This window comes from Rhinopithecus roxellana, chromosome 9 (genome assembly GCF_007565055.1).
Source record: "Rhinopithecus roxellana isolate Shanxi Qingling chromosome 9, ASM756505v1, whole genome shotgun sequence".
In the NCBI taxonomy this organism is placed as follows: domain Eukaryota; kingdom Metazoa; phylum Chordata; class Mammalia; order Primates; family Cercopithecidae; genus Rhinopithecus; species Rhinopithecus roxellana.
The window spans coordinates 19,898,608-19,924,357 of NC_044557.1; the positions used below are offsets into that span (position 1 = coordinate 19,898,608).

The 25,750-nt window shown below is 36.7% G+C and overlaps 2 protein-coding genes across 4 annotated transcripts in view; both read right to left on the bottom strand.

Moving 5' to 3' along the window:
- LOC104679664 (disintegrin and metalloproteinase domain-containing protein 32) overlaps window positions 1-6,375 on the bottom strand; it is a 175,420-nt gene extending 169,045 nt beyond the window's left edge. Inside the window, exon 1 of one of the 2 annotated variants that reach the window (XM_030937474.1) lies at window positions 6,081-6,375. In XM_030937474.1, coding sequence (XP_030793334.1) covers window positions 6,081-6,231 — 151 coding nt within the window. In that variant the 5' untranslated portion in view covers window positions 6,232-6,375. The remainder of the gene's footprint in view (window positions 1-6,080) is intronic. The other variant, XM_030937475.1, reaches the window with a different exon arrangement.
- Window positions 6,376-8,883: 2,508 nt separating this feature from the next.
- Window positions 8,884-25,750, bottom strand: part of ADAM9 (ADAM metallopeptidase domain 9) — a 119,821-nt gene continuing 102,954 nt past the window's right edge. Inside the window, exons 19-22 of one of the 2 annotated variants that reach the window (XM_010385249.2) lie at window positions 23,276-23,417; window positions 22,121-22,208; window positions 11,943-12,010; window positions 8,884-10,277 (exon numbers count right to left, since the gene is read on the bottom strand). In XM_010385249.2, coding sequence (XP_010383551.1) covers window positions 10,184-10,277; window positions 11,943-12,010; window positions 22,121-22,208; window positions 23,276-23,417 — 392 coding nt within the window. In that variant the 3' untranslated portion in view covers window positions 8,884-10,183. The remainder of the gene's footprint in view (window positions 10,278-11,942; window positions 12,011-22,120; window positions 22,209-23,275; window positions 23,418-25,750) is intronic. The other variant, XR_004059244.1, reaches the window with a different exon arrangement.

Genomic DNA, 25,750 nt, shown 5'->3' on the forward strand with positions numbered 1-25,750 from the left:
ACCAGTCTGTGCATTTCATCGTTAATTATTGGTGCCCACATCTCTATAAATAGTCCCATAGCTAAACTCTCTTTATTTAAACCCTTTCAGTGTATTCTCAGTGTCATGACAGGTCTCTGTGTACTTTGGGAGTGAGGGGGCGGTGATAGTTTAACGTCTACTACTACATTCATGATGTTCTAATAGGAAATCAAAACGGTCAGTGTCCCTCTGTGCTATGACAGGAGAGTTGACAGCTTGAAGGGAAGGTGGTGAAAAATGTATTATTCTTGTCAGATAAAGGCATTTGTCACCATTGCTGATTGGAATTGAAAATAACATTTGCCAGGTCAATAACTGCATATTAGGTATTGGGAGCCGTGTTGATTTGTTTCAACAAATCAACACATTGGAATCTATATTTTTTTCACTAATCAACTATAATTTCACATTAAATTTCGCATTTCAATTAAATGGGGGAATGATGTAATATCAGTATTCATTATCCATTTAGAAAAATACAAATATAGTTTCCTATCTAGCACCACAATGTGGATTATAAGACTTCATGTACAAAGTTACAAAACTATTAGAAAGACTGAAAGGCTAAATTTTCTAAAGTTGTAAAATAACTTTAAGAAAATATGGGAAACCATTTGTTTTAATCATTGTACCAAGGGAAGCCTTAATAAGGAAAACAAAATGCAGAAGCCATAAGAAAGTGTTGATAAACTTAGCACAAAAATCAGGATATCACAAATATAAAGATCAATAACACATTGAAGAAAACTTGTGCAAGATATAGAAAAAATAAAATGATTAATATCCAAAATATATAAAAATAGATGATATACATAAATGTATACAATACGCTTTCATCATTTATAATTTACTTCAAAAGGACCATATATATTTATACATATTTATATCTAAGTGTCTAGAGAAAAGTCCAGAAAGAGTACCATCAAACTGATAAAACAGTCGTTTTCTTTAAAAGTATAGTAAAATTGACAACCAGGAAAGATGGTAACATATAGGGTAGCCTCTTTTACTTGATTTTGAATGTAATCACATATTACCAAATAAAAATTATTAACAAGTTTACAATTATTTTTAAAGTTCCAGGATTTGGATCCAGAAATCTGTATGTTTAGAAATATCCAGAGATTATTCTGATGCAAAGCCAAATTTGGCCTCAACTATCCCACTTTAGGAAAAGACTGACACATAAATGTGTATGTCACTTCAAAAATCTAGTAGGTATCACAGTTTTTACACTAAATTTAGGCAAAGCCTCAGAATCATTTTCAACAAAACATTGTAGGTAGTCACTGCCACTCCATCAGATGTCAGCGTTTCCCAACTTGTTCTTTTCTTTTTCTTTTTTTTCTTTTTTTTTTCTTTCTTTTTTTTTTTTTTTTTTTGTTGTTGTTGTTGTTGAGACAGAATCTTGCTCTGTCGCCCAGGCTGGAGTGCGGTGGCATGATATTGGCTTACTGCAACCTCCGCCTCCCAGGTTTAAGTAATTCTCCTGCCTCAGCTGGGATTACAGGCATGTGTCCCCACGACCAGCTAATTTTTGTATTTTTTTGGTAGAGATGGGGTTTCACCATGTTGGCCAGGCTGGTCCTGAACTCCTGGCCTCATGTGATCCACCCGCCTCGGCCTCCAAAAGTGCTGGGATTACAAGCGTAAGCCACCATTCCCAGCCTCTTCCCAATTTGTTCTATGTCAAGGCAATCCCAGTCAAAATTCCAGCAAGCTATTTTGTGGATATCAACCAACATATTCTACTGTATACATGAGGAGGTAAAAGACCCAGAATAGCCAATTCATTATTGGGGGATAACAAAGTCCAGAAGAGGAAATGGACATACCTATACCATTGGGCCTAACATTTTCCTGTGTAAGTACATATCCAAGAGAAATGAAAACATATGTCCACACAAAAACTGGTACATGAATGTTCCTAGCAGCATTATTCCTAACAGCCAAAAGTTGGAAACAATCAAATGTCCATCAACTGATGAATTGGTAAACAAACGGGTGAATATATACAATGAAATATTATTCAGTCACAAAAAGGAATGAAGTTCTAGTGCATTCTACAACAGAAATGAACCTTGAAAACCTTATGCAAGTGAAATAAGCCAGACAGAAAAGGTCATGTTTTGTACGATTCCATTTATACCCAGAATAGGTAAATCCAAAGGGACAGTGGTTGCCAGGTAAATCCAAAGCAGATCAGTGGCTGCCAGGGGCTGGAAGGAGGAGGACATGAGGAGTGATTGCTCAATGTGAAAATGCCATCCCCAAATTGCTGATTTGGGGACCATCAGCAGTTTGGAGTTGGCATTTTCCTTTGAAAGTTTAAATTATCTCTTCTGAGTTATAATAAAAAAGACAGCCAGGATTTCTTGCACTTGTAGTTATGTATATAATTTATAATATGACAGCATTAATAACAGAAGTTCTCATTCATTGCTAGGGGGAATGCAAATGGTACAGCAACTTTGGAAGACAGTTTGGCAGTTTCTTTAAAAACTAAATATACACTTATCATATGATCCAGCAATAGCATTTCTTGGTATTTACCCAAATGAGTTGAAAACTTATGTCCACACAAAAACCTGCACATAGATGTTTATAGAAGCTTTGTTCATAACTGCCAAAGCTTAGAAGCAACCAAGATGTCATTTGGTAGGTAAATGGATAAATAAACTGTGGTAGATCCAGACAATTGAATATTATTCAGCACTGAAAATAAATAAGCGACCGGGCGCAGTGGCTCATACCTGTAATCCTAGCACTTTGGGAGGCCAAGGCAGGTGGATCACTTGAAGTCAGGAGTTCGAAACCAGCCTGCTCAACATACTGAAACCTCATCACTACTAAAAATACAAAAAAATTAGCTGGGCATGGTAGCAGGCACCTGTAATCCCAGCTATTTGGGAGGCTGAGGCAGGAAAATTGCTTGAAACCAGGAGCCGGAGGTTGCAGTGAGCCAAGATCCTGCCACTGCATTCCAGCCTGGGCAACAGAGTAAGACTCCATCTCAAAAAAACAATTAAATAAATAAATAAGCTATCAAGCCATGAAAAGGCATGGGAGAACCTTAAATGCACATTATTAAGTAAAAAAAATTCCATCCAAAATGGCTACATATTATATGATTTCAAATACTTGACATTCTGGAAAAGGCAAAACTATGAGGACTAATGAGATGAGTCGTTGCCAGCGGCAGTGGGGAAGGAGGGATAAATAAGCAGAACACACGGGATTTGTAGGGCGGTGAAACTATTCTGTATAATACTACAATGGTGGATGCATGTCATTGTACATTTGTCAAAACCACAGAATGTGCAACGTGGAGAATGAACCCTAATGCAAACTGTGGACTTTGGATGATAACGATGTGTCAGTGCAGGCTCAGTTGTAACAAATGGATCCATGGTGCCAGATGTTGATAGTGGGAAAAATGCATATTTGGGAACAGGGGCTATATGGGAACTCTTTCAGCTCAATTATGCTATGAACCTAAAACTGCTCTAAAAAATAAAGTTTATTAATATTTTTAATTTTATTTTATTTTTTGAGATGGAATTTTGCTTTTGTCACCCAGGCTGGAGTGTGATGGTGCCATCTCAGCTCACTGCAACTCCCGCCTCCTGGGTTCAACCAATTCTCCTGCCTCAGCTTCCTGAGTAGCTGGAATTACAGGCACGTGCCACCACATCTGTAATTTTTATATTTTTAGTAGAGACGGTCAGGGCTTCGCCATGTTGGCCAGGCTGGTCTCGAACTCCTGACATCAGGTGATCCACCCTCCTCAGCCTCCCAAAGTGCTGGGGTTACAGGCATGAGCTATTACGCCCAGCCCTATTAATATTTTTTAAATGGTTAGATGGAAATTTTATTTTACATGTATTTTACAAAAATTTAAAATTTTTTAAAAAAATAATACATTCAAAAATACATGGATAACATACCAGAGTTCAAGATAGATAATGGATTAATACAGCATGTTAAGAAAAGTTCATTGATATGTTCTACATTGCAACTAAACTTCACCATTGCTCAACTTTTGTTGTAGTACACAAAGAATACCTTCAATGATCTGAAAAAAAGGTATTAAGGTATTTCTTCCTTTTCCAACTATATAGGCTAGATTTTCTTCAGATATTTCACACGAAATATACAGCAACAGATTGACTGCAGAAGCAGAAATGAGAAGTAGCTGTCTTCTATCAAAGCAGACATTAAAGAGATTCACAAAAATGTTGCTCTTCTCATATTTTTTGTTTTGGAAAATATAGTTATTTTTATTTTGAAAATGTGATACGTATGTTAACATGTAAAAGGCATATTACTTTCCTTTTTTTGTTTTTTTTTTTTGAGACAGAGCCTCCCTCTGTCACCCAGGCTAGAGTGTAATGGCACGACCTGCTTCACTGTAATCTCCGCCTCCCGGGTTCAAGTAATTCTCCTGCCTCAGCCTCCTGAGTAGCTGGGATTAAGGCACGCACCACACCTGGCTAATTTTTTTTTTTATTTTAGTAGCGATGGAGTTTCACCATGTTGGCCAGGCTGATCTAGAACTCCTGACCTCACTCAGGTGATCCACTTGCCTCAGCTTCCCAAAGTGCTGGGATTTCAGGCGTGAGCCACCACACCTGGCCATTACTTTCATTTTTAATGAATGAGATACACATTCTTACATTTCTACTTTAATTTCTAATATGTTAAACATTGATATAAATCCACATAAACAAAAGCTCTTTGAGAATCTCAATAATTGTTCATGTATAAGAGAGTTCTGAACCCAAAAACTTTGACAATCACTGCATTAAAGTTTTGTACGTTATGAACTGAATGTATCCCACAAAAATCTATGTTGAATCCCTAACCCCCAAGGTGACAGTATTTGGTTATGGTCTTTGGGAGGTAACCAGGGTTTCAGGCATAGAGCAGGACCCTCATGATGAGATTCGTGCCCTGATGAGACATCAGAGAATTTGCTCCTGCTCTCTTTCCTTGTACACAAAGAAAAGGTCCTGTGAGTATGCAGGGAGAAGGTAGCTGTTTACAAGCCAGGAAGAGAACCCTCACCCTGGTCTAACCAGGCTGACACCCTGGCCTTGACCACACCTCTGCTATGCTGCAGAGGTAATTGTGGCAGGATAGGAAGAAGAGTAGGAAGAGTTCTCAAAAATTTACAGTATCACCAGGGAGGCTTACATGCAAGTAAAATGTTCTGATATGCCCTTATTTTCCTCCTCTTATTACATACTATTCTGAATCTTGTCAGCCAGAGTCAGTACATGGCGTGTCTTACTTCCTCCCTCTCCACAGTGTTCCATTTGCATTGTTTGGAGGTAACCACAGTTTATTTAGCAGTTCTTTTACTAATGAACTTTTATAGTTTTTCAATCATTTTGCTGTTAAGTACTATATTAGTCAGCTCCCACTGCCACAACAAAATAGTGTAGACTGCATGGCTTAAACAACAGAAATTTATTTCCCTCATAGTTCTGGGGAACTATGAGCTGGAGTCTCCCTCTGTTGCCCACTGTTGCCCACTGCACTCCAGCCTGGGCAACAGAAGGGTCTCGGTCACACAAAAAATTTTTTTTTAATTTTTAAAAAGAAGACAGGATCTCTGTGGCCCAGGCTGGAGTGCAGTGGGGGCGATCTTGGCTCACTGCAGCCTCCACCTCCTGGACTCACGTGGTCCTCCTCCCTCAGCCTCCCGGGTAGCTGGGACCACAGGTGCGCATCACCATCTCGGAACATTTTTTAATTTTTTTTTTTTTTTTTAGAGATGGGGTCTTGCTGTGTTGCCCAGGCTGGTCTCCAACTCCGAGGTAAAACAATCAGCTCGCCTCGGCCTCCCAAAGCCCTGGGATTACAGGTGTGAGCCCTGGTGCTGGGTCCTGAGTCGCTTCTCCATCCGGACGGGGCGCCTAATCCCCTGGGAAAGGCCCCGTTGCCAAGGTGACAGGACCAAAGGGAGCAAGGCAGGGAGGGCCCCGGGCTTTGCAGGGAGTCAGGCCGCAGTGTGAGGAGCGTCCGGTCTAGTGTCAGGGTCTGGGCTGGCTCACCGGGTCTTGACGCCAGGAGGCCGCAGAGCCGGGCCAGCAGCAACCAGAGGCGGAACATGGTGCGGCTTCGGGGCTGCCAGCGGGAAGCCGTTGGGACGCCGGGAGTTGCCGGGTACGCGCGGACGCCGGGGGCCGCTCCCCGCGCGTTCATGGGGCAGCGTTCTCCGGAGGCCCCGGAGCCCGGGGTGCTCTCGGTGTTCAGCGTCCGGAACACTAAGAGCCCGCGGCGGGTGCCCCGAGACTAAAACATCCAGCTCCCTTCGCGGCGCACCCCGCTGCGTGGTTGCTGGAGCCACGGACCACCCAGCGCCCTCTGTCGCGATCGTGCTCGTAGTCCTCCACTAACTTTTCGCTTTGTGTTGATGGACCTTAAGAACTGACACACTTATTCACAGTCAGCGTGTGCTCTTCTGCACCAGACACTTCCCAGTTGCTTTTTTTTGTTTTTGAGACGGGGGTGCTCACTATTCTGCCCAGGCTGGTCTCGAACTCCTGGGTTCAAGAGATCCTCCCTCCTCAATTTCCTGAGTAACTGGGATTACAGGCACTTCCTAGGTCCCTTCAAAAGCGAATGTGTAATACTTTCTGAATTAAAATCTATATACACACCCAAATATATTTACCAAACCTGTTTCTAATAATTTTTCAAAACTAGCCAGATGTGTGAATATTCCAAAGAAGGGAAGAGTGAACCGCTTTTCAATATGAAACGCCAGCTCTTCATATTTTTGAAGAGCTCCAGCTGCATTTTTTCCCCACTGACGCTGCCCAAATGGACTTCATAACCAGGCTTTTTCCGCCAGTCTGGTTCTCCGCAGGCCATTGGCTAAAACTCATGTGATGTCATTCTATTGTTCAGAAACTTCTCAGTGCAATAAATACTCATTTCATGTAGTGAAAGAGATAGAGAAGATTCTTGCCCACAATTACAGTACTTACATTTCAGTAGAAAATTATAGCCAAATGCCTCAGCATAGCAATTTCTCTGAACTCAGACCGGAACCTGCCACTTAATTTCTCCTATCCCCAGTGCTTTGGCAGCTCTGACTTTGGGTCTTTCCTAAACAATGCTTTATTCCCTGGAACTGCAATGTCTCCTCCTTCCCAGCCTCACACCAGGTTTCCATCTGTATGCATTAGCTTTTCATTCTTTTCAAATCCCAAAGAATGAATTAATTTCTCATACTATGTAATAGGCCAACACATAAACTAAAAGGCCTCATGGGAACAGAAAAATCTCACTTGGGGAATTAACACATTTAAAATGAAGATGTGATTTTTATGGATGCAAGCAATTTCAACAGGGAAATCGACAGCTGAAATTAATAGCATGAACAAAAACAAGGCAACAGGCAGATGCGGTGGCTCACACCTGTAATCCCAGCACTTAGGAAGGATGAGGTGGGTGGATCACCAGAGGTCAAGAGTCCAAAACCAGCCTGGTCAACATGGTGAAATCCCGTCTCTACCAACAAATACAAAAATTAGCCGGGCGTGGTGGTGGGCGCCTGAAATCCCAGCTACTTGGGGAGGCTGAGGAAGGAGAATCACTTGAGCCCAGGAAGTAGAGGTTGCAGTGAGCAGAGATTGTGCCATTGCACTCCAGCCTGGGTGACAAGAGCAAAACTCCATCTCGGCTGGGTGGAGGAGTAGCAGAACAAGGCAACAAAAAAATACACTGAGTTTTTATCTCAATAGGAACAGCCAATGCTAAGCTAACATTGCTTTTAGGCAGCTGCTGAGCCACAGCTAGTTTCACCTTGCTTTGAAACAAACAGAAGAGCAATTACAGTAAATGCTTCAACTCATCAATTAATGGTAAGTATTCTGAATGAATTTCTGGTTCTTATTGTGTTCTTTCTTACTCCCCAACCTTTCGGTTTGTATCTTTAATAGGATTGATTTTGTATTGTTCTTGTGTGTATGGCTCTCTTCATAACAGAGGATGTGCTTCTAAAAGTCAGGAAACATATCCTATCCAGAACTTAGATATCACAGTACCTAATACAGTGTCTGAAAAATGGTAGGTTTCAGCAAACATTTATGAAATTTAATGAAATCTGATTTGGGTTTAGAAAACCCAAATTGTGCTTAACTCTATGGTTGCAGACACAGGAGAAAGGGAGAATGCAATACCCTGAACAAGGTCAGTTTGACATACAGAGTCAAACGGAGGTGTCAAATTTGCATAATTTATCCTTATTTATTTTTTTTTTTTTGAAGATAGAAAGGACATCCTTTACTATTTTCAAATTTTGAAGTGGCATCCATGACCAAGAAAGTAAAAAACATAAAGTATATTAAAAAGTATATAAAAGTAAAAGAAGTTCAGATCCAATAGTCTTTTTAAAAACTTTCTTAACTAGTCAAAGATCTAAAGAACTATTTAATTCCAAGTGTTAAGTTACATAGTTAATACATTACCAACTGTAAAATTTCAGTGATATGCATTACGATTGCAAAAATTGAGGCTACATGAGTGAACGGCATAAACGTTTGAGTCTTATATGAATTCATTCAGAGATTTAAAATGAAATGATGGACCTTCATTTGAGATAGCCCACAATATTTAATATGTATACTTGATTGTTAAAATAACAAGCTGTCTTCAGAAAACTGAAATTTTTGCCTTCTTCAAAACTAATCTGTTCTCCAAAAGCCACTGTGCACACTTTGGCTAAAGTCTGACAATTAGTGAGATAATATCTATAAAAGTTTGACTAGATTTTTATTTAAAATTATAACTTTTTAATTAATAAGTTTATAAATAGTTGAGTAGGAAGCTAGTAGGAGACACAAAAGAGAGAATTTCAAGTATTTTATTTATTGTAAATGTTGTATTTGTACATGTATATATACACAAACCAAAAACACTTTTAAAAAACTAATGAAATTCCGTTAATAAACCTATTAAACTTTATTATGAAAGGTTATGAAAAAAATTTTAGTGCTTAAAATTTTACTATCCATACCATTTCTGCCACAGTAAAAATTCATCTTTAACACAGCTAAGATGATAACTCATAGATACCACAGTAACATTTTTGTACATATTTAAGAAAACCATTTCTTCCTTCTTTCTCCAGCCTAATTTCTATGAAAATATTAGTGCCTAATATTCTACATGACCCAGCACACCTTAGTAAATGTAAACATTCTAAATGATTTAATAGCAAGCTTGAAAGTTCAGATTTTAAAGTGCTCATGAAATTCTCAAGTGGTTTTGTAACAGTTCAATTGATTGAAGATTTTATAATTGTTCCTGCTTTATTATAGCCATGAATCAACAACATAATTGATTAGATCTATTAAATACTTCGTACCTTAAAGCTTATAATTTATTTAAAATAGTGCTATTGTGAAAGAATGTCATGCTTTAACATGATTCATAATAGAAATTCTAATATTAAATTAGTGTCTCTAAGAGTTATTATCTATAGTTGAAAGGTCATAAAAATGGAAGCGAGTAACTGTGCGTGAATACACACACCCTCTTTTAGTATACTTTATACTTTCAAAATATGACATCTTAATTGTGGTTCTTGTGCATTCTTTTGAAGACAACATTTGCTTATTCATGTAGTGAATGACAAGATTCTAGAGTATGATGATTATTAATTCGTGCATGATGAAAAATATTAGATATTATTGGCAGCTGATTAGTCAGTTTTCACAGGTATTAGATTATCACATGTTCAATCAGGAACTACATTAATGATAACTAAGGTAAAAAATTCAGAATAACATTTAAACACATAATGACAAAAATCTTACACCAATAGTTAATTTGAGAATCACTGCAATAACATGTTCAAAATAACGTAGTCCATGATTAGTGCATTAACCTCACTGATGACTGAATAAGACTTATTCAATGATGGAAACGGAAATGTTATCGTAAATTCCCTGGCTTTACTGAATTTCCTTGTATTTCTCAACTCTCACAATCAGTTTCTGTGTTTCTGTGTTAGTAAAGTCTGTTTTGTGGTATTTTGTTTTCATTCATAGTTTCAACAGGAAGAAAGGCTTTTCAAGAAAACATCAAGGAAAAAAAGTATTAGCTCAGTTCCCTGAAGACATTTGCAAAAAGAAGGTTAAAAAAATCAAGTGAGGGAACTATATAAAGGAGGTGCAGGAGCAGGACGGGCAGGAATTAAGTTTCCCTGAGATGATACTTTCGGTTGTGGTGGAGGTGGCCTGTGACGGGAAAACAGATAGTTAATAGCATGTTTAGACTGGGTGAAATAATGCCATATTCATTACAAGCTCAACATAACACCATCCTCAACATCTCTGACAATAGGAAAGGGCACTTTACATTCTGAGATCAGTATTAAGGTGATATTCAATGGCTAAAGGGCTCCAATTAGAGTCTAAAATGGAATAACTACTTTAAATAATATTACTCCATAATCAACAATGTTGTATGAAGTTTCTAGTTTACATGTTTTTTCAAAAAAAAAAAAAGCACATGAAATGGTAAAGATAAACTGTAAAAGACACCAAGTGATCAAGCACTTGCCTGTGCTGTTAGAATTTGAGGGCAGCAAATTACTGCTAGGTTTAAACCTAGCTGTTTATAGCTCCCTCAACATGAGATCCACTCTGAGAATTAAAAGTATTATGACTTCTATACCAGGTGTCCGTCTCAAACCTCATACTTCCACCTGTGGACAGCCTCTCCTAACCTCATCATCCAATTCTAGTACACCTCTACTCCAATAACACATTAGAACACTACCTGGTGAATGTCTCCCTCATAATTTATATACTCTTCCCCTGATCCTCAGTTGGATTTCAATGTATTCTTATTGCATAATAAAGATTACATATGAAGATAGTCCTCAGAGTTGCAATGCAATTGTAAGTTGAAAGACTTTCGGGGGATGGGAGGGTCACATGCATTTTATGTGATACAAAATGAAGTAATAAATTATCTTCCTTCCTGATGATTTTAAGCCCATCCATTGAGTCATTTCAGTTCTTGTGTTTTTCAGTTCTAGAATTTGCATTGATTCTTTAAGTTTTTAGTTCTGTGGTGAAATTCTCAATACTGACTTTTAATTCCATGACATCATAGTTACTTTAAAGTCCATGTCTATTTACTGGATACCCTCTCAGTCTGTTTCTATGGCCTATTGATTTTTGGTTTTAGTCATATTTTCTTTTACACTTGGCTTTTTTTGATCATGAGCAAAACATAAGAAATTGTAGAAATCAGTTGAAGGTCTAGTCCACTCTTACTTCTGGGTCCCAGCACAGAACCTGAGATGTTTGCTAGGGTGCCTCCTCTTTGGCAGGATTCCAAATTTTGTCCAATCTGCCCTATGAGTTTGCAGAATGCTCTCCTCAGCTTCCTAGCCTGTCTATTGTCAGAACAGGTAAACTCATTTAGGAAGGAAAAGTGGCCCCCAAAGCTGGGACTATTTCTAGATTTCCTTCCTCTCCTGACCTTACCCCCACAATTCCTCACTTCTTTAGTCTTCTATGCCTTCAAACACATATTTTCTCATATTGTCCAGCTTTTTTAGCTGTTTTTGACAGGAAGGCTGTTCTAACCCATCTGGTTTCCAACTGCTGGTTATCTCAAAGGCCCTTGCTTCTAAATCTTATGCACATGAAAGCTGTGGCAGCAGAATCTATGCCTTGCTCAAGCTTCTTTAATATTTCATTTTGACCCTGTACCAATATGATAAAATTTATATAAAAGTTATTTTAAAATCTTTCTGCAAATTATGTTCTTGTAAACTGTTGACAATAAATACCTTTCACTAAATTACATTAAAATACAGGGGAAATTATTAGACATTAACCCCTAGGTTTTATTCTGGTCAAAAAAATCTAAGTAAATTTTCTTCTGACCTTGATGGGAACTGCTGAGGTTGCTTGGCTGCATAAGTTGGTACTGGAAATCTGTTTGCATATATAGGCTAAAAAGAAAAATATAGTAAGGTTATTACCACTATGTGCTCATAAATATGATTTCTACATAAAAGAAAACTCTATATTTAAAATCAATAAACAGACTACAGGTGAATATTCCTTAATGGAAATGCTTACAGCCAGAAGAGATTCAAATTTCAGATTTTTTTCCAATTTTGGAATATTTGCACATACATTATCAGATATTTTGGGGATGGGACCCAAGTCTAAACAGAAAAATCATTGATGTTTCATACAGGCCTCATACATATAACCTCAGGGTAATTTTATACAATATTTTAAATAATTTTGTGCATAAAACAATGTCTGTGTATGCTGAGTCATCAGAAAGCAAAGGTGTGACTCTCTCAGCCCCTCATGTGGACAATCTGTGGTTGTTTGGCATCACCATCACTCCTGACTCTGAATTTATATACTACTGGTAAGCAATCATGTTCTTAGATTTATTCACATATAAGTACTCAACAGTGCGTTCTGACTACAACTCGTCACATTAGGGCAGGTGTGGAATTTTCCACCTGTGGCATCATGTTGGTGCTCAGAAAGTTTTGGGTTTTGGAGCATTTTGGATTTTCAGATTAGGGGTGCTCAACCTTATTTATTTATAATGCTGTGAATTATAGCATTATAATGCTATAAAATATTTTGCTTATTTGACATATCTTTACCACTAAATGTGGAATACTTAATTCTTTTAAGGTATTTTTTTTTTAATTCAGTAATACCAAAGTGCTATGATCTTGGTTCAAACCAACTGTATTAGTTAAAAGGTAACATATTTCCTATGTCAATGTATTTTAAATAAAATCTTCCAAAATGTATTGCCAAACCTATACAGTATCTAACTAATACTATAAATACCACTCAGCTAGAATCCTTGATTTTGGAATTCATTATATTCTTCCTTGATGAAGTAGCTGAAGTTTACAACAAAATGAAACTGTATAACTTAGCCTCAATAAGAAAGTAAAAGTAATATTTTTCACATATCACACTATGTTAGAAGACGTTAGGAAAGATCAGATGGAATTACTAAATCAATAAGGAAGTGATCTTGACCAAGATGTTCTTTACTATCTACTGTTAAAAGTTCTATGTTCTTTACTATCTACTCCTAAAGTTCTATGACTGGCAGAGAATGCACAGTGGTGGTGAAGACCTTGAACACCCTCTGGCTTCTACCACAGAACAGGTGGTCTATCATCTGTAATTTTTTTCACCACAGAATGATTTATATGTACTGTGAAAATTGGTGAAAAATGCAACAAAATGTCTCCATCCCTTTCCACAAGCCATAGAGCAGCACTCTAAAGGGATCCAGTCCACTTTTGGAATGACAACGTGGTGAGGTGATGGGTATGGGAATTAGCTTGACTGAATCTTACAAGGTATACATAGACCAAAACATCACATTGTGGCCAGGAATGGTGGCTCATGCCTGTAATCACAACACTTTGGAAGGCTGAGGCAGGTGGATCACATGAGGTCAGTAGTTCAAGACCAGCCTGGCCAACATGGCAAAACCCCGTCTCTACAAAGAAATCACCCAGGCATGATGGTGCACGCCTGTAATTCCAGCTACTCGGGAGGCTAAGGCAGAAGAATTGCTTGAACCCGGGAGGCAGTGGTTGCAATGAGCCGAGACCATGCCACTGCACTCCAGCCTGTGCAACAGAGTGAGACTCCATCTCAAAAAAAACAAAAAACAAAAATCACACCATACCCCAAAATATACACAATTATTATTTGTCAATTAAATATAAATTAATGAAAAGCTAAAGATTACAAGCAAGCAAGGTGCTGGATACGTTAATTAGCTTGATTTAATCATTTCCACATTGTTTACATAGAACATCATACTGTACCCCATAAACGTACACAACTATGATTTGCCAATTAAAAATAAAATTTAAAAATTTTTAAATCTTTTTTGGCATTTATTTGACATATATTTTTAAATACATGCAAAGATCTATTTACAAGGAGGCTTTGTGCCACATTTTTTTATGGTATAAGACTGGAAACAACCTGTTTTTAAATTTCTGGTAAATTTATAAGAGGGAACAGTATGCAGTTATTAAAAAGAATGAAGTACATGTTCACTTCTTGCAAAGAGTAGACCAAATATCCAGAGAAAACTTCCCAGTACAGTACACCTAAAATGCTGCCTAAAATACTTAAAAGGTATTTTGAAACACTTGGCTGGGTTGGTGGGAAGTAAGAAACATCTTACAGGCCAAAAAAAAACCAAGAAGGTATGAAAGAGTCCAAACAACAGAGTTGCCTTCATCCTGTGAACATCTTCCTATCCTTGGCAGGCAGCAGTATGCGTTTCAGTAACCCATAGACAAAGGAGGAAAAGCCAGGGCCTGAGCTGGATGGAATGGTGAATACAAGGCCCTATACAAAGCCTAGACATACGAAGGGTGATATCCCCATGGGTTAACTAGAAAAACAAATACCTGCCTCAAGGAAGGCCCGTGGTGATACTGCCCCTGCTAATAGACGGGGAACTTAAAAAACAGTCTCCACTGAGAAATTCTTACCACACACTCATCCTCATAAAAGTTTGGGGACCAGAGTTTATAACATTTGTGTTGTCAAAAAAAAAAAAAAATCAACAAAAATTTCAGTTTAAAGACATCAAAGACTGACCATGCCCAAAGTATCCGGCAAAGAAAAATACTCTTGGTAGAAACCCACTATAATTCAGGACTCAAATATATTTATTTCCAATATAAAGTTCCAAAGAATGTGAGTTTACAATCAACATCACAAGTGCACTAAGAAATAAGGCCATCATGAGAGTCAGCAGAAATAACAAACCTGAGAACCCACCAAGGCCATACATATTGAAATGATCAGATACACCACATAAAGTATGTGTTTGAATATGCTTTAATAAATAAAAGCTTTAAAATAGATAATAAAACTATAACAAACAATCACAAATAACCAGGCAGATTCAAAACAGAACTAAGTAGAACTACAGGAATGAAATGTACTATAAAACTAGTGAAATTAGACATTCAATGAGTCGGTTAAGTAGAAGATTTGGCATAGTTTAGTAGAGACTTAGTGAATAGAAGGTAGATCCAATATAATCAGAATGGAATACACAAGAATATTGGAAATAGCAAAGAGAGGTTAAGAAACAGAGAAATAGTAAGAAGTCTAACATGCAAGAAATGCGTGAAAGAGTTAATCAGATAATGAGACAGAGGCAATAAAGAAATAATTGCTAAGAATTTGCTAGAATTGAAAAACGTAAATCAACTCAGGAACTCTATTTATTGGCAAAGGAGTTTTTTAAAGTCCACATCTACACCAACTAAAGATACAGAAGAAAAAGCCACATGGAAAAAATATCATCTACAGCAGAAATTAGAATAGCAGACAATGTTTAAATTGCAACAAAGGATGTTAAAATATAGTCTCTTTAAAGTTCTTAGAAAAAAAAAAAAACAGCTGTCAGCCAAAAACATTCTGAAAAGACAAAAACTGAGAGAATTTACTACCAAAATACCTTCGCTAAGGGAACTTCTGTAAGATACCCTGTTGAAGTAGATATACCAGAAAAATAAGCTGAGATTCAATAAGGTTGAAAGCAGACAATGAACACATGGGAAAATAGCTAAAGCTCATAGAGCATTTCACATGTGCCACATGCACTTCTCAGTGCTCCACACATACGAATCCCTCTGATTTTCACAAAAGTCATTTGTGATTAGTACTATTATTATTATTATTTTACAGATGAGGAAACAAGTACAGAGAGAGTTTGAGAATCTTGCCTAAAGTCACAGCTTATACAGTGACAAAGGCAGTACTCAAATTGGGCAGTCTGGCTCACAGTCCATCCTCTTAACAATTAATTTAATTGGTGTATGGTCTCACAAACCTAAACAAACATTTCATAATTCAATAGTCATATCTATAGTGTAGAATTTTTAAAAAAGATTTAAAATACTAGACAACAGGCCAGGCGTGGTAGCTCACACTGTAATCCCAGCACTTTGGGAGGCCAAGGCAGGCAGATCACAAGGTCAGGAGTTCGAGACCAGCCTGGCCAATATGGTGAAACCCCATCTTTACTAAAAAATACAAAAATTAGCTGGGAGTGGTGGCGCACACCTGTAGTCCCAGCTACTCAGGAGGCTGAGGCAGGAGAATCGCTTGTTGCAGGAGGCGGAGGTTGCAATGAGGCGAGATGGCGCAACCGCACTCTAGCCTGGGCAACCGAGAAAGACTTTGTCTCCCAAAAAAAAAAAAAAAAAAAAGTTTTGAGAGGCTTCCAGAATCTCTAGACAGGCTGAGTAGTGTAAGTCCTCCTTGTATAAAACAAGGCTGCAAAATCTGGGAAAGGCAGCTCATTCTTCAAATGCCAAAATCCCAACAATAAATGACACATAATACAAAGAAACAGAAACACGGCACATTTAAAGGAACAAACTAAATCTCCAGAAACTGACCCTAAGGAAACAGGTATATATAAATTACCAAAGAATTCAAAAATTACCATCATAATGATGTTCAAAAAATTAAAAGAGAATGCAGAGAGACAACTAAAATACATCAGGAAAATGATGTATGAACAAAATGAGAATATCAACAAAGAGATAGGAACTATAAAGAAGAACCAAACAGCAATTCTGGAGCTGAAAACTGTAATGCTAAATTGAAAGATTCACTGGAAGGATTCAACAACAAACACGATGAGGTACAAGAAAGTATCCGTGGACTCAAAGACAGTATACTCAAAATCAAAGTGGCAGAGGAGCAAAAAAGGTGAAGAGAAAGGAAAATAAATAGCGACACAAAACCATATGAAAATACTCAATAATAAAGGTAAGCGTATAGACAAGTAGAGAATTCTGTAGTACTGTAAGTGTGAAATTCACTTTTAAATCTTGTTAGAACGTTAAAAGCATAGCATAAAAAGTAATGAATCTGTGTTAATGATAAGCAATATAAAAAGAGGTAATTTTGTATCATCAATTACATAAAGTGGAAGAAGAAGAAATATAAAGGGGTAGAGTTTTTGTGATTGAAGTTATCAGTTTAAAATAGATTGCTATACATTTATAAAATATTTTATGTTATTGCAAAGATATCACAATATATATACTATAGAATATGCACAAAGGAAAATGAGAATCAAAATATTACTACAAAAAAAAATTTATTGTATATTTCAAAATAGCTAAAAGAGTAGAGTTGGAATGTTCCTAACATAGAAATTATAAATCCTTGAGGTGATGACTATCCCAATTACCCTGATTTGATCATTACACACCGTATGCTTGTTTCAAAATATCACATGTACCATGTGATATGTGCAACTCTTATGTAGTCATAATTGATTTTTTTTTTTAATTAAAAAGAAATACAAAAGGCAACAAGGGAAGAAGGAAGGGTCAAAAACAAAATAGCAATAGGAAGTCCTTACCTATCAGTAACTTCTTTAAATATGAGTAAGTATTCTGTGCAAATGGAAACCAAGCGAACAAGGATAGCAATACTTACATCAGACACAATGATGTAACATCAAAAACAATAAAAACAGAGATGAAAAAGGGCATTAATGGTAAAGGGGTCGATTCATCACAAGGATATAACAACTGTGAATACATATGCAGCCAATTTAGAGTACCTAAATATATAAAGCAAATATTAATTAATCTGGAGGGAGAGCTAAATAGCAACCCAATACTAGTAGGAAACTTCAATACTTCACTTTCAACAACAGATGGATCATCCAGACAACAAACCAGTAAGAAAACATTTGACTCAAACTAGACTTTAAAAAAAACTAATCTAACAAACATATTCCATCCAACAGAAGCAGAATATACATTCTTCTCAAATGCACACAGAACATTCTCCAGGACAGATAATACAAGCTGCAAAACCAGCCTTAACAAATTTTAAAAGACTGACATCAAGTATCTTTTCCAACTTACAATATTAGGACTCAAAATCAGTAACTGAAGGAATTTTAGAAAATTCACAAATACAGGAAAATTAAACAACACGCTCCTAAACAACCACTTGGTCAATAGCAGGTAACAAGAAATATTTTAAAATACAGTTGATACTTAAGCAACACAGATTTGAACTGCACAGGTACATCTATATGCAGATTTTTTTCAACCAAACACAGATTGAAAATACAGTATTCATGACCCACATATATAGACGGCCAACTTTTCCTATATGTGGGTTCTGCAGGGCCAACAGCATGACTTGAGGATAGACAGATTGGGCTATATGTGGGGCTCCTGGAACCAATCCCCAATGTGTACCAAGAAACAACTGAATCTTGAGACAATAAAAATAGAAACACAACATAACAAAATGTATGCAACACAGAAAAAGCAGTTCTAAGAGGGAAGTTTATAGCAAGTCTATACCAATAAGTGCCTACATTTTTTAAAAATATCTCAAATAAACAACCTAATGTTATACCTCAAGACCTAGAAAAGGAGGAACAATCTAAGCCTAAAGTTAGTAGAAGAAAGGGAACAGCAAAGATCAGAGCAAAAATGAATGAAATATTGGAAAAATAGTGTTAACAGAATCAATATAACTAAGAGTTGGTTTTTTGAAAAGATAAATAAAATTAACACACCATTAAGTAGACTAAGAAAAAAAGAAAGAAGAATCAAATAAAATCAGAAATGAAAGAGGAGACATTACAGCTGATACCACAGAAATACAAAGTTTTATAAGAGACTGCTATGAACAATCATACACCAACAAACTGAACCTGGAAAAAAATAAATTCCTAGAAACATACAACATACGCAAATTGAATCAAGACGAAATAAAAAATCTGAAAAGATCAATAATAAGTAAGGAGACTGAATTAGTAACTTTAAAAAGTCTCCCATCAAAGAAACTCAGGACCTGATAAATTCACAGCTGAATTCTACCAAACATTTAAAGAAGAACTAATGTGATCCTTCTCAAACTCTTCCCAACACTTGAAGAGGAAGGAATATTTCTACACTCATTTTACAAGGCCAGCATCACCCTGAAAACAAAGCCAGACAAGGACGCCACAAGCAAAGAAAATTACAGGCCAATATCCTTTATGAACATAGATGCAAACATCTTCAACAAAATACTAGCAAACTGAATTCAGCAGCACATAGAAGGATATTTCCCAATAACCAATTGAGATGTATTCTGGGGATGCAAGGATGGTTTAACATACTCAAATCAATAAATATGCTACACAACAAAAAACAGAAGTGAAGAACATAAACATAACAAAAACCATGTGATCATTTTAAGAAATGAGGGAAAAGCATTTGACAAATTTCAACATTCTTTCATGATAAAAACTCTCAACAAATTTGTATACAAAGAATAAACTGGGCCAGGCATGGTGGCTCATGCCTGTAATCCCAGCACTATGGGAGACCGAGGCAGGTGGATCACCTGAGGTCAGGAGTTCAAGACCAGTCTGGCCAATATGGCAAAACCCTGTCTCTCTACTAAAAATACAAAAATTAGCTGGGCAGGGTGGCACATGCCTGTAATCCCAGCTACTCAGGAGGCTGAGGCAGGAAAATCACTTGAACCTGTGAGGAAGAGGTTGCAGTGAGCCAAGATCGTGCCACTGCACTGCAGCCTGGGTGACAGAGCGAGACTCTATCTCAAAAACAAAAAGAAAGAAAGAAATAATGAACCTCAGCACAATAAAGGCCGTACATCACAAGCCCACAACTAACATCATACTGAACAATGAAAAACTGAAAGCTTTTCCTCTAAGATCAGGAGAATAAGACAAGGAAGTCCACTCCTACCACTTCTACTCAATATAGTACTAGAATTTCTAGCCAGAGCAGTTAGGCAAGAAAAAGAAATAAAAGACATCAAAATTGGAAAGGAAGAAGTAAAACTGTCCTTGTTTGCAGATGACATGGTCTTTTATATAGAAAACCCTAAAGAGCCAACCAAAAAACTGTTAAATCAATTCAGTAAAGTTGCATAATACAAAATCAACATATGAAAATCAGTAGCATTTCTATACACTACAACAAGCTATCTGAAAAAGAAATCCAGAAAAAAAATTCCATTTAGAATGACAGCAAAAACACATACATAAATAAAATAGGAATAAATTTAACCCCAAAAATAAATATCTGTACAAGGAAACCTATAAAACACTGATGAAAGAAATTGAAGACATAAATTAATGAAAAGATATCCCATACTCACTGACTGGAAGAATTAATATTAAAATAACCACAGCAAACTAAAGATTCAATACAATACCTATTAATATTCCAATGACAATTTTCATAACAATAGAAAAAATCCTAAAATTCATATGGAATCACAAAAGACCCAGAATCACTAAACCAATCTTGAGCAAAAAGAACAAAGCTGGAAGCAACACATTACCAAATTCTAAAATACACTGCAAAGCTATACTAATTAAAACAGCATACAACTGGCATAAAACAGACATAAAGACAAATATAACAGAATAGAGAACCCCAAATCCACAAATTTATGGTCAGCTAATCTTCAACAAAGGTGCCAAGAATACACAATGAAGAAGGGACAGTCACTTCAATTAATAGTGTTGGGACAACTTCATGTCCACATGAAGAAAAATCAAAATGAACTGGTATTTCATACCATATACAAAAATCAACTCCAACTGGATTAAAGATTTAAACAGAAGACCTGAAACTATAAAACTACTAAAAGAAAACATAGGTAAATATTCTTAGGAGTATTGCACTATACATGTAAAAATTGTTAAGATGGTAAATATTAGTGTGTTTTTTTTACCACTACTGTTAAATTCACAAAAAACATCTTGAAAACAATGGTTAAAATGGCAAAGTTTATATATATTTTGCCAAAATCAAATAAGAAATATATACATATATGCCAATGATGAAGAAAAGTATACAGATAATTTTGAACTAGCATGCATAGGGCCTATGTGGCCATCCTGTATACATAACGATGTGGAAAAATCTCCAAGATATATGGTTAAAAGAAAGGGCATAACAATTTTTGTCTCCTTTTTATAAAGGAAAAGGGGGTAGAATAGGGAGATTCTGTGTCTCTCTCTCTCTGTGTGTGTGTGTGTGTGTGTGTGTGTGTGTGTATTAAAAAATGAAGAAGGATTTCTAATCAACAGTGAAAATGAATGAATCACAGCTATATCTATTGAGAAAGATACATCACAACACGACATTAAGGGGGAAAGCAGGTTGCAGATATATGTGCAAATTATCAAATAAAACGTTCTTAAAAGTTTTAAAACAGATTTAAAAATTACATATTGCTTTGGGATATATGCAGATGAGTAAAAGTGTATCATGATCTAAACACTCCCTCATACACTTGCAGGAACAATGACTATCAGTCCTACACCTGAGACAATTAGGCCAATCCAATAGCTCAGCACCAAGGTCTTTGGTAACATCCCATAGGGAGATGGAGACAGGTATTGAAAATAGGAAAAGAGCAGACATAGAAAAAAGTAGTGATAGCATAGGTCCCATGTCATTTCCCAATCCTGTTTGCTAGGCAAGGCATTCCTAATGTCCAGCTGTCTTTTTCTGTGTCCTCTGAGCGAAGGACTCTGCTGGTTTTCCTTTAAAAAACTCAGGGGGCAGGGCACAGTGGCTCATACCTGTAATCCCAGCACTTTGGGAGGCCAAGGCGGGTGGATCATTTGAGGTCAGGAGTTCAAGACCAGCCTGGCCAATGTGGTGAGACCCCGTCTCTATGAAAAATACAAAAATTAGCCAGGCGTGGTGGTACACACCTTAATCCCAGCTACTTGGGAGGCTGAGGCATGACAATCATTTGAACCTGGGAGGCAGAGGTTGCAATGAGATGCAATTGTGCTACCGTACCCCACCCTGGGCAACAGAGCAAGACTCTGTCTCAAAAACAAAAACAAAAAAACTCAGGGACCACATACAATACTCTTGAATTCTTAAGAAGGTATCTACGTTTCTAGCTATATCTACATAACTTAGTTTTTAATCTTTTTTTAATCTTTAAGCATTTGATCCTTTAATACAATAAAGAAAAATAATTTTTCATTTTATACTCACAACTTCTCTGGGAGGTGTCACTGGTGAAACATGTCGAGGAACACTCACTGGCTGTCTAGAAGGGTTTGCTTGATTTTTGCCATCTGATCTGAAAGATACAATTACTTTTGATCTAAATTAAGATTAAAACATTTCTACATGAAATATTACACACATTTTGCATTTTCCCAAATACAGAATAATGATGTTGGTAGTGGTGGGGATGATAATCATGATACAGTTAAAAATTTTAAGTCATTTTAACAGCTTTCACATATTTTTAATCCTTATGGTATTAGAAAGCATGACTAACCACATTTTATAATTAAACTGAAATTTTAAGAAATTGTGAAATGTGGTCAGTGAGGCCAATGTTCCCTAACTTTTCTCAAGTCTTCCTAAAATCAGAGAAGAGTAAAAGCATATTCTCAGGTTGCCAAGTAGTCATTTTAAAAATTAGGAAATCCAAGGGTAGTGAATGGATTGACTGGAAAGGTAATACATAAGTTTTAGACATGCTGAGGTGACAGCAAATCAGTGCAGTGGAGATGTATGAAAGACAGCTGTAGTTATGGAACTCAAACTTCAAAAATGCAGATGGGGGAATTGGGCATAGACTGGTCAGTTGGAAGTATGTTAGGAAGTATCTACTTACTCCTCTATCAGAAATTGGTGTTAAGCAAAATGAACTCTGAGGGCCACTTTCAGCAGCCTAAAGGCTGACCAACATAATCCTTTCTCCTCCTCATAAGAGAGGCGGCTTGGTCACCACCACCTTTCAACCCATGCTAATCATGTCAAAAGGTCAGGGAAATAACTTACAACCCTATTTTAGAGGATTACCAATCTCTGATGATATGACTATCAGCATTAATACTTTATAAATTATTTAATATAAGCAAAGCGTGGAGGCTCACTCCGGTAATCCCTGCACTTTGGGAGGCTGAGGCAGATGGATGGCTTCAAAAAGTTCAAGACCTGTCTGCGCAACATGGCAAAACCCCACCTCTACAAAAAAATACAAAAATTAACTGGGTGTGGTGGCATACCTGTAATCCCAACTACTTGGAAGGTTGAGGCAGGGAGAATCACCTGAGCCCAGGGAAGTCAAGATTCTGTCTCAGAAAATATGTGTATATATTTAATATAGGAATTAAAAGAAAAAAATCTAAGTACTCATATGTTTGTGATCTCTTCTTTCTGAAGTAGCTTCTCCACAGTTGATCTCTCTTGATGAAGATAAAAATAGCACAGACAATAAGGGGAACAATTAGGAAGAAGAACACCAGAAGTCCATCCCTCAACGCAGTATTCATTTCTAGAGAGAAGAATTTTACATCAACAGTCACCAAACTCATACTACCCAGAAAATATTAGATGATTATAAATACTTTACATTAATTTTCACATTACTCAAAAATCAAACTGACATTAATTGAATACATTGAGAAGTGTTCCTCACAGTTCATTCCTGCCCACTTTATTTCTGCCTTCACAAAAATAATCACTTTTATTAGTTTCTTCTGTAATCTTACAGTATTTCTTTGAGCAAACAAGAACAAAATATGTTTCTACTGTCAACACTTTCTTACACAAAAGGTAGCATACTATTTATATACCATTTGGTGCATCAGTTTTTTTCCACTTATCTGAACATAGTGGTCCTCCTCGTTTTCCATACAGCTATACGAAACTCCATTGTGAAGATGTTCTAGAGTTTATTTAACTTGCACCCTACTGATAAACACTTGTATTTTTTCAATCTTTTGCTACTACCAAAAAAACTGCTATAATGAATAACCTTGTACATATGTCATATCATATGAGTGTAGGTATAATAACTACAGAATAATTTCCCTAAAGCAGAAATGCTGTATCAATAAACAAGTGCATTCATCATTTCTTTTAGGTATTGTCAATTTGTCTTTCAATAGTAATGGTTACAATTTATTGCTTGTAATATCAAGCAATATATAAGAATTCCCCATAGCCTCACCCACAGAGCCAAACTTCCGGATTTTTGCCAACCTGGCAGGTGAAAAAATTTCTCTTATAGAATTTTAATTTACTTTTTTTAATACTATGAGTTGGTAATTTTTTTTCTTTTCTTTTCTTTTCCCAAGATGGAGTCTCACCCTGTTGCCCAGGCTGGTGCAATGGCGCGATCTCAGCTCACTGCAACCTCTGCCTCCTGGGTTCAAGCGATTCTCCTGCCTCAGCCTCCCGAGTAGCTGGGATTACAGGCATGTGCCACCACGCTCAGCTAATTTTTTTGTATTTTTAGTAGAGACAGGTTTCACTATGTTGGCCAGGCTGGTCTCCAACTCCTGACCTCATGATCTGTCCGCCTCGGCCTCCTGAAGTGCTGTGATTACAGGCGTGAGCCACCGCACCCAGCCTCATTTTTTTCTTAAGGAAACATTGTTTATTTTTTTCTGCTCAGTCATTTGACTATTTTTCTACTGGACTCTTGCTTTTTTCTTCTTAATTTCTAAAAGTTCTTTATAGATTAGAGAGATTAGCTTTGTCCATGATACAAGTTGGAAATATTTTCCCCATTTTAACCTATGGCACTATGCTTTTCTCCATGGAGAAGTTTATTATTTTTGTATAGTTGAATTTATCAATCTTATTTTCATGCCTTCTAGACTTTAAGTTTCATTAGAACTTTTACAAATTCTTTAAGTATTTTATCTGTTCTGTGTTCTTATGAGAAACAATATAGTAGATATAAACAGGAGTGGTAAACTGATTCATAATTTTAAGTTTGTTAAAGAACCAGAAATTTCTGTAAAAAGTTGTTATATGAAACAATATTTATCCCAACTGAAAATCAAAATACAGTTGGCCCTGGAATAATGTGGGTTTGAACTGTGCAGGTCCACTTATATGCAGGCTATCTTGTGTTTCCACCACCCCTGAGATCAACCTCTCCTATTCCTCCTCCTCCTCCTCAGCCTACTCTACAGGAAGATGATGAGGATGAAGGTCTTTATGATAATCTACTTCCACTTAATGAATAGTATATATATTTCCTCTTCATTATGATTTTAATAAATTTTCTTTTCTCTAGCTTGCTTTATTATAATGATACAGTATATAATACATATAACAGACAAAATCTGTGGTAATCAACTGTTTATGTTATTGGTAAGTCTTCCAGTCAACAACAGACTATCAGTAGTTAAGTTTTGGGGAAGCCAAAAGTTACATATGGGTTTTCAACTACGCAGGGGGTTGGAGCCCCTAATCTTTGCATTGCTCAAGGGTCAACTGTATAAAAAATTAAAGCAAGCTTCGTATGTCATTTTATACTTACTAATGAGTAGACAAAATTTAAATTAAAGCATTCAACACTGGCAAGATTATTTTGAAACTGATTATTTTGCACTGTTAAGTGGCATTATACGAATATATCATTTATTAGGAATTTTTACTCCTAAAAGAACCATAAAAAGGATTATTCTCTTCAAACTAACCTCATTACTGGCAACCGACTCTTCGATTGGAAAAATGTATACGCATTAACATGTACATTACAATGTTAACACTGTGTTATCAAAATCTTAGAAACAATCTAAATGTCAAATAATCAGAAAACAGCTAAGTGAAGTTACAGCACATCCACAGGATGAAATGATACACAGCCAT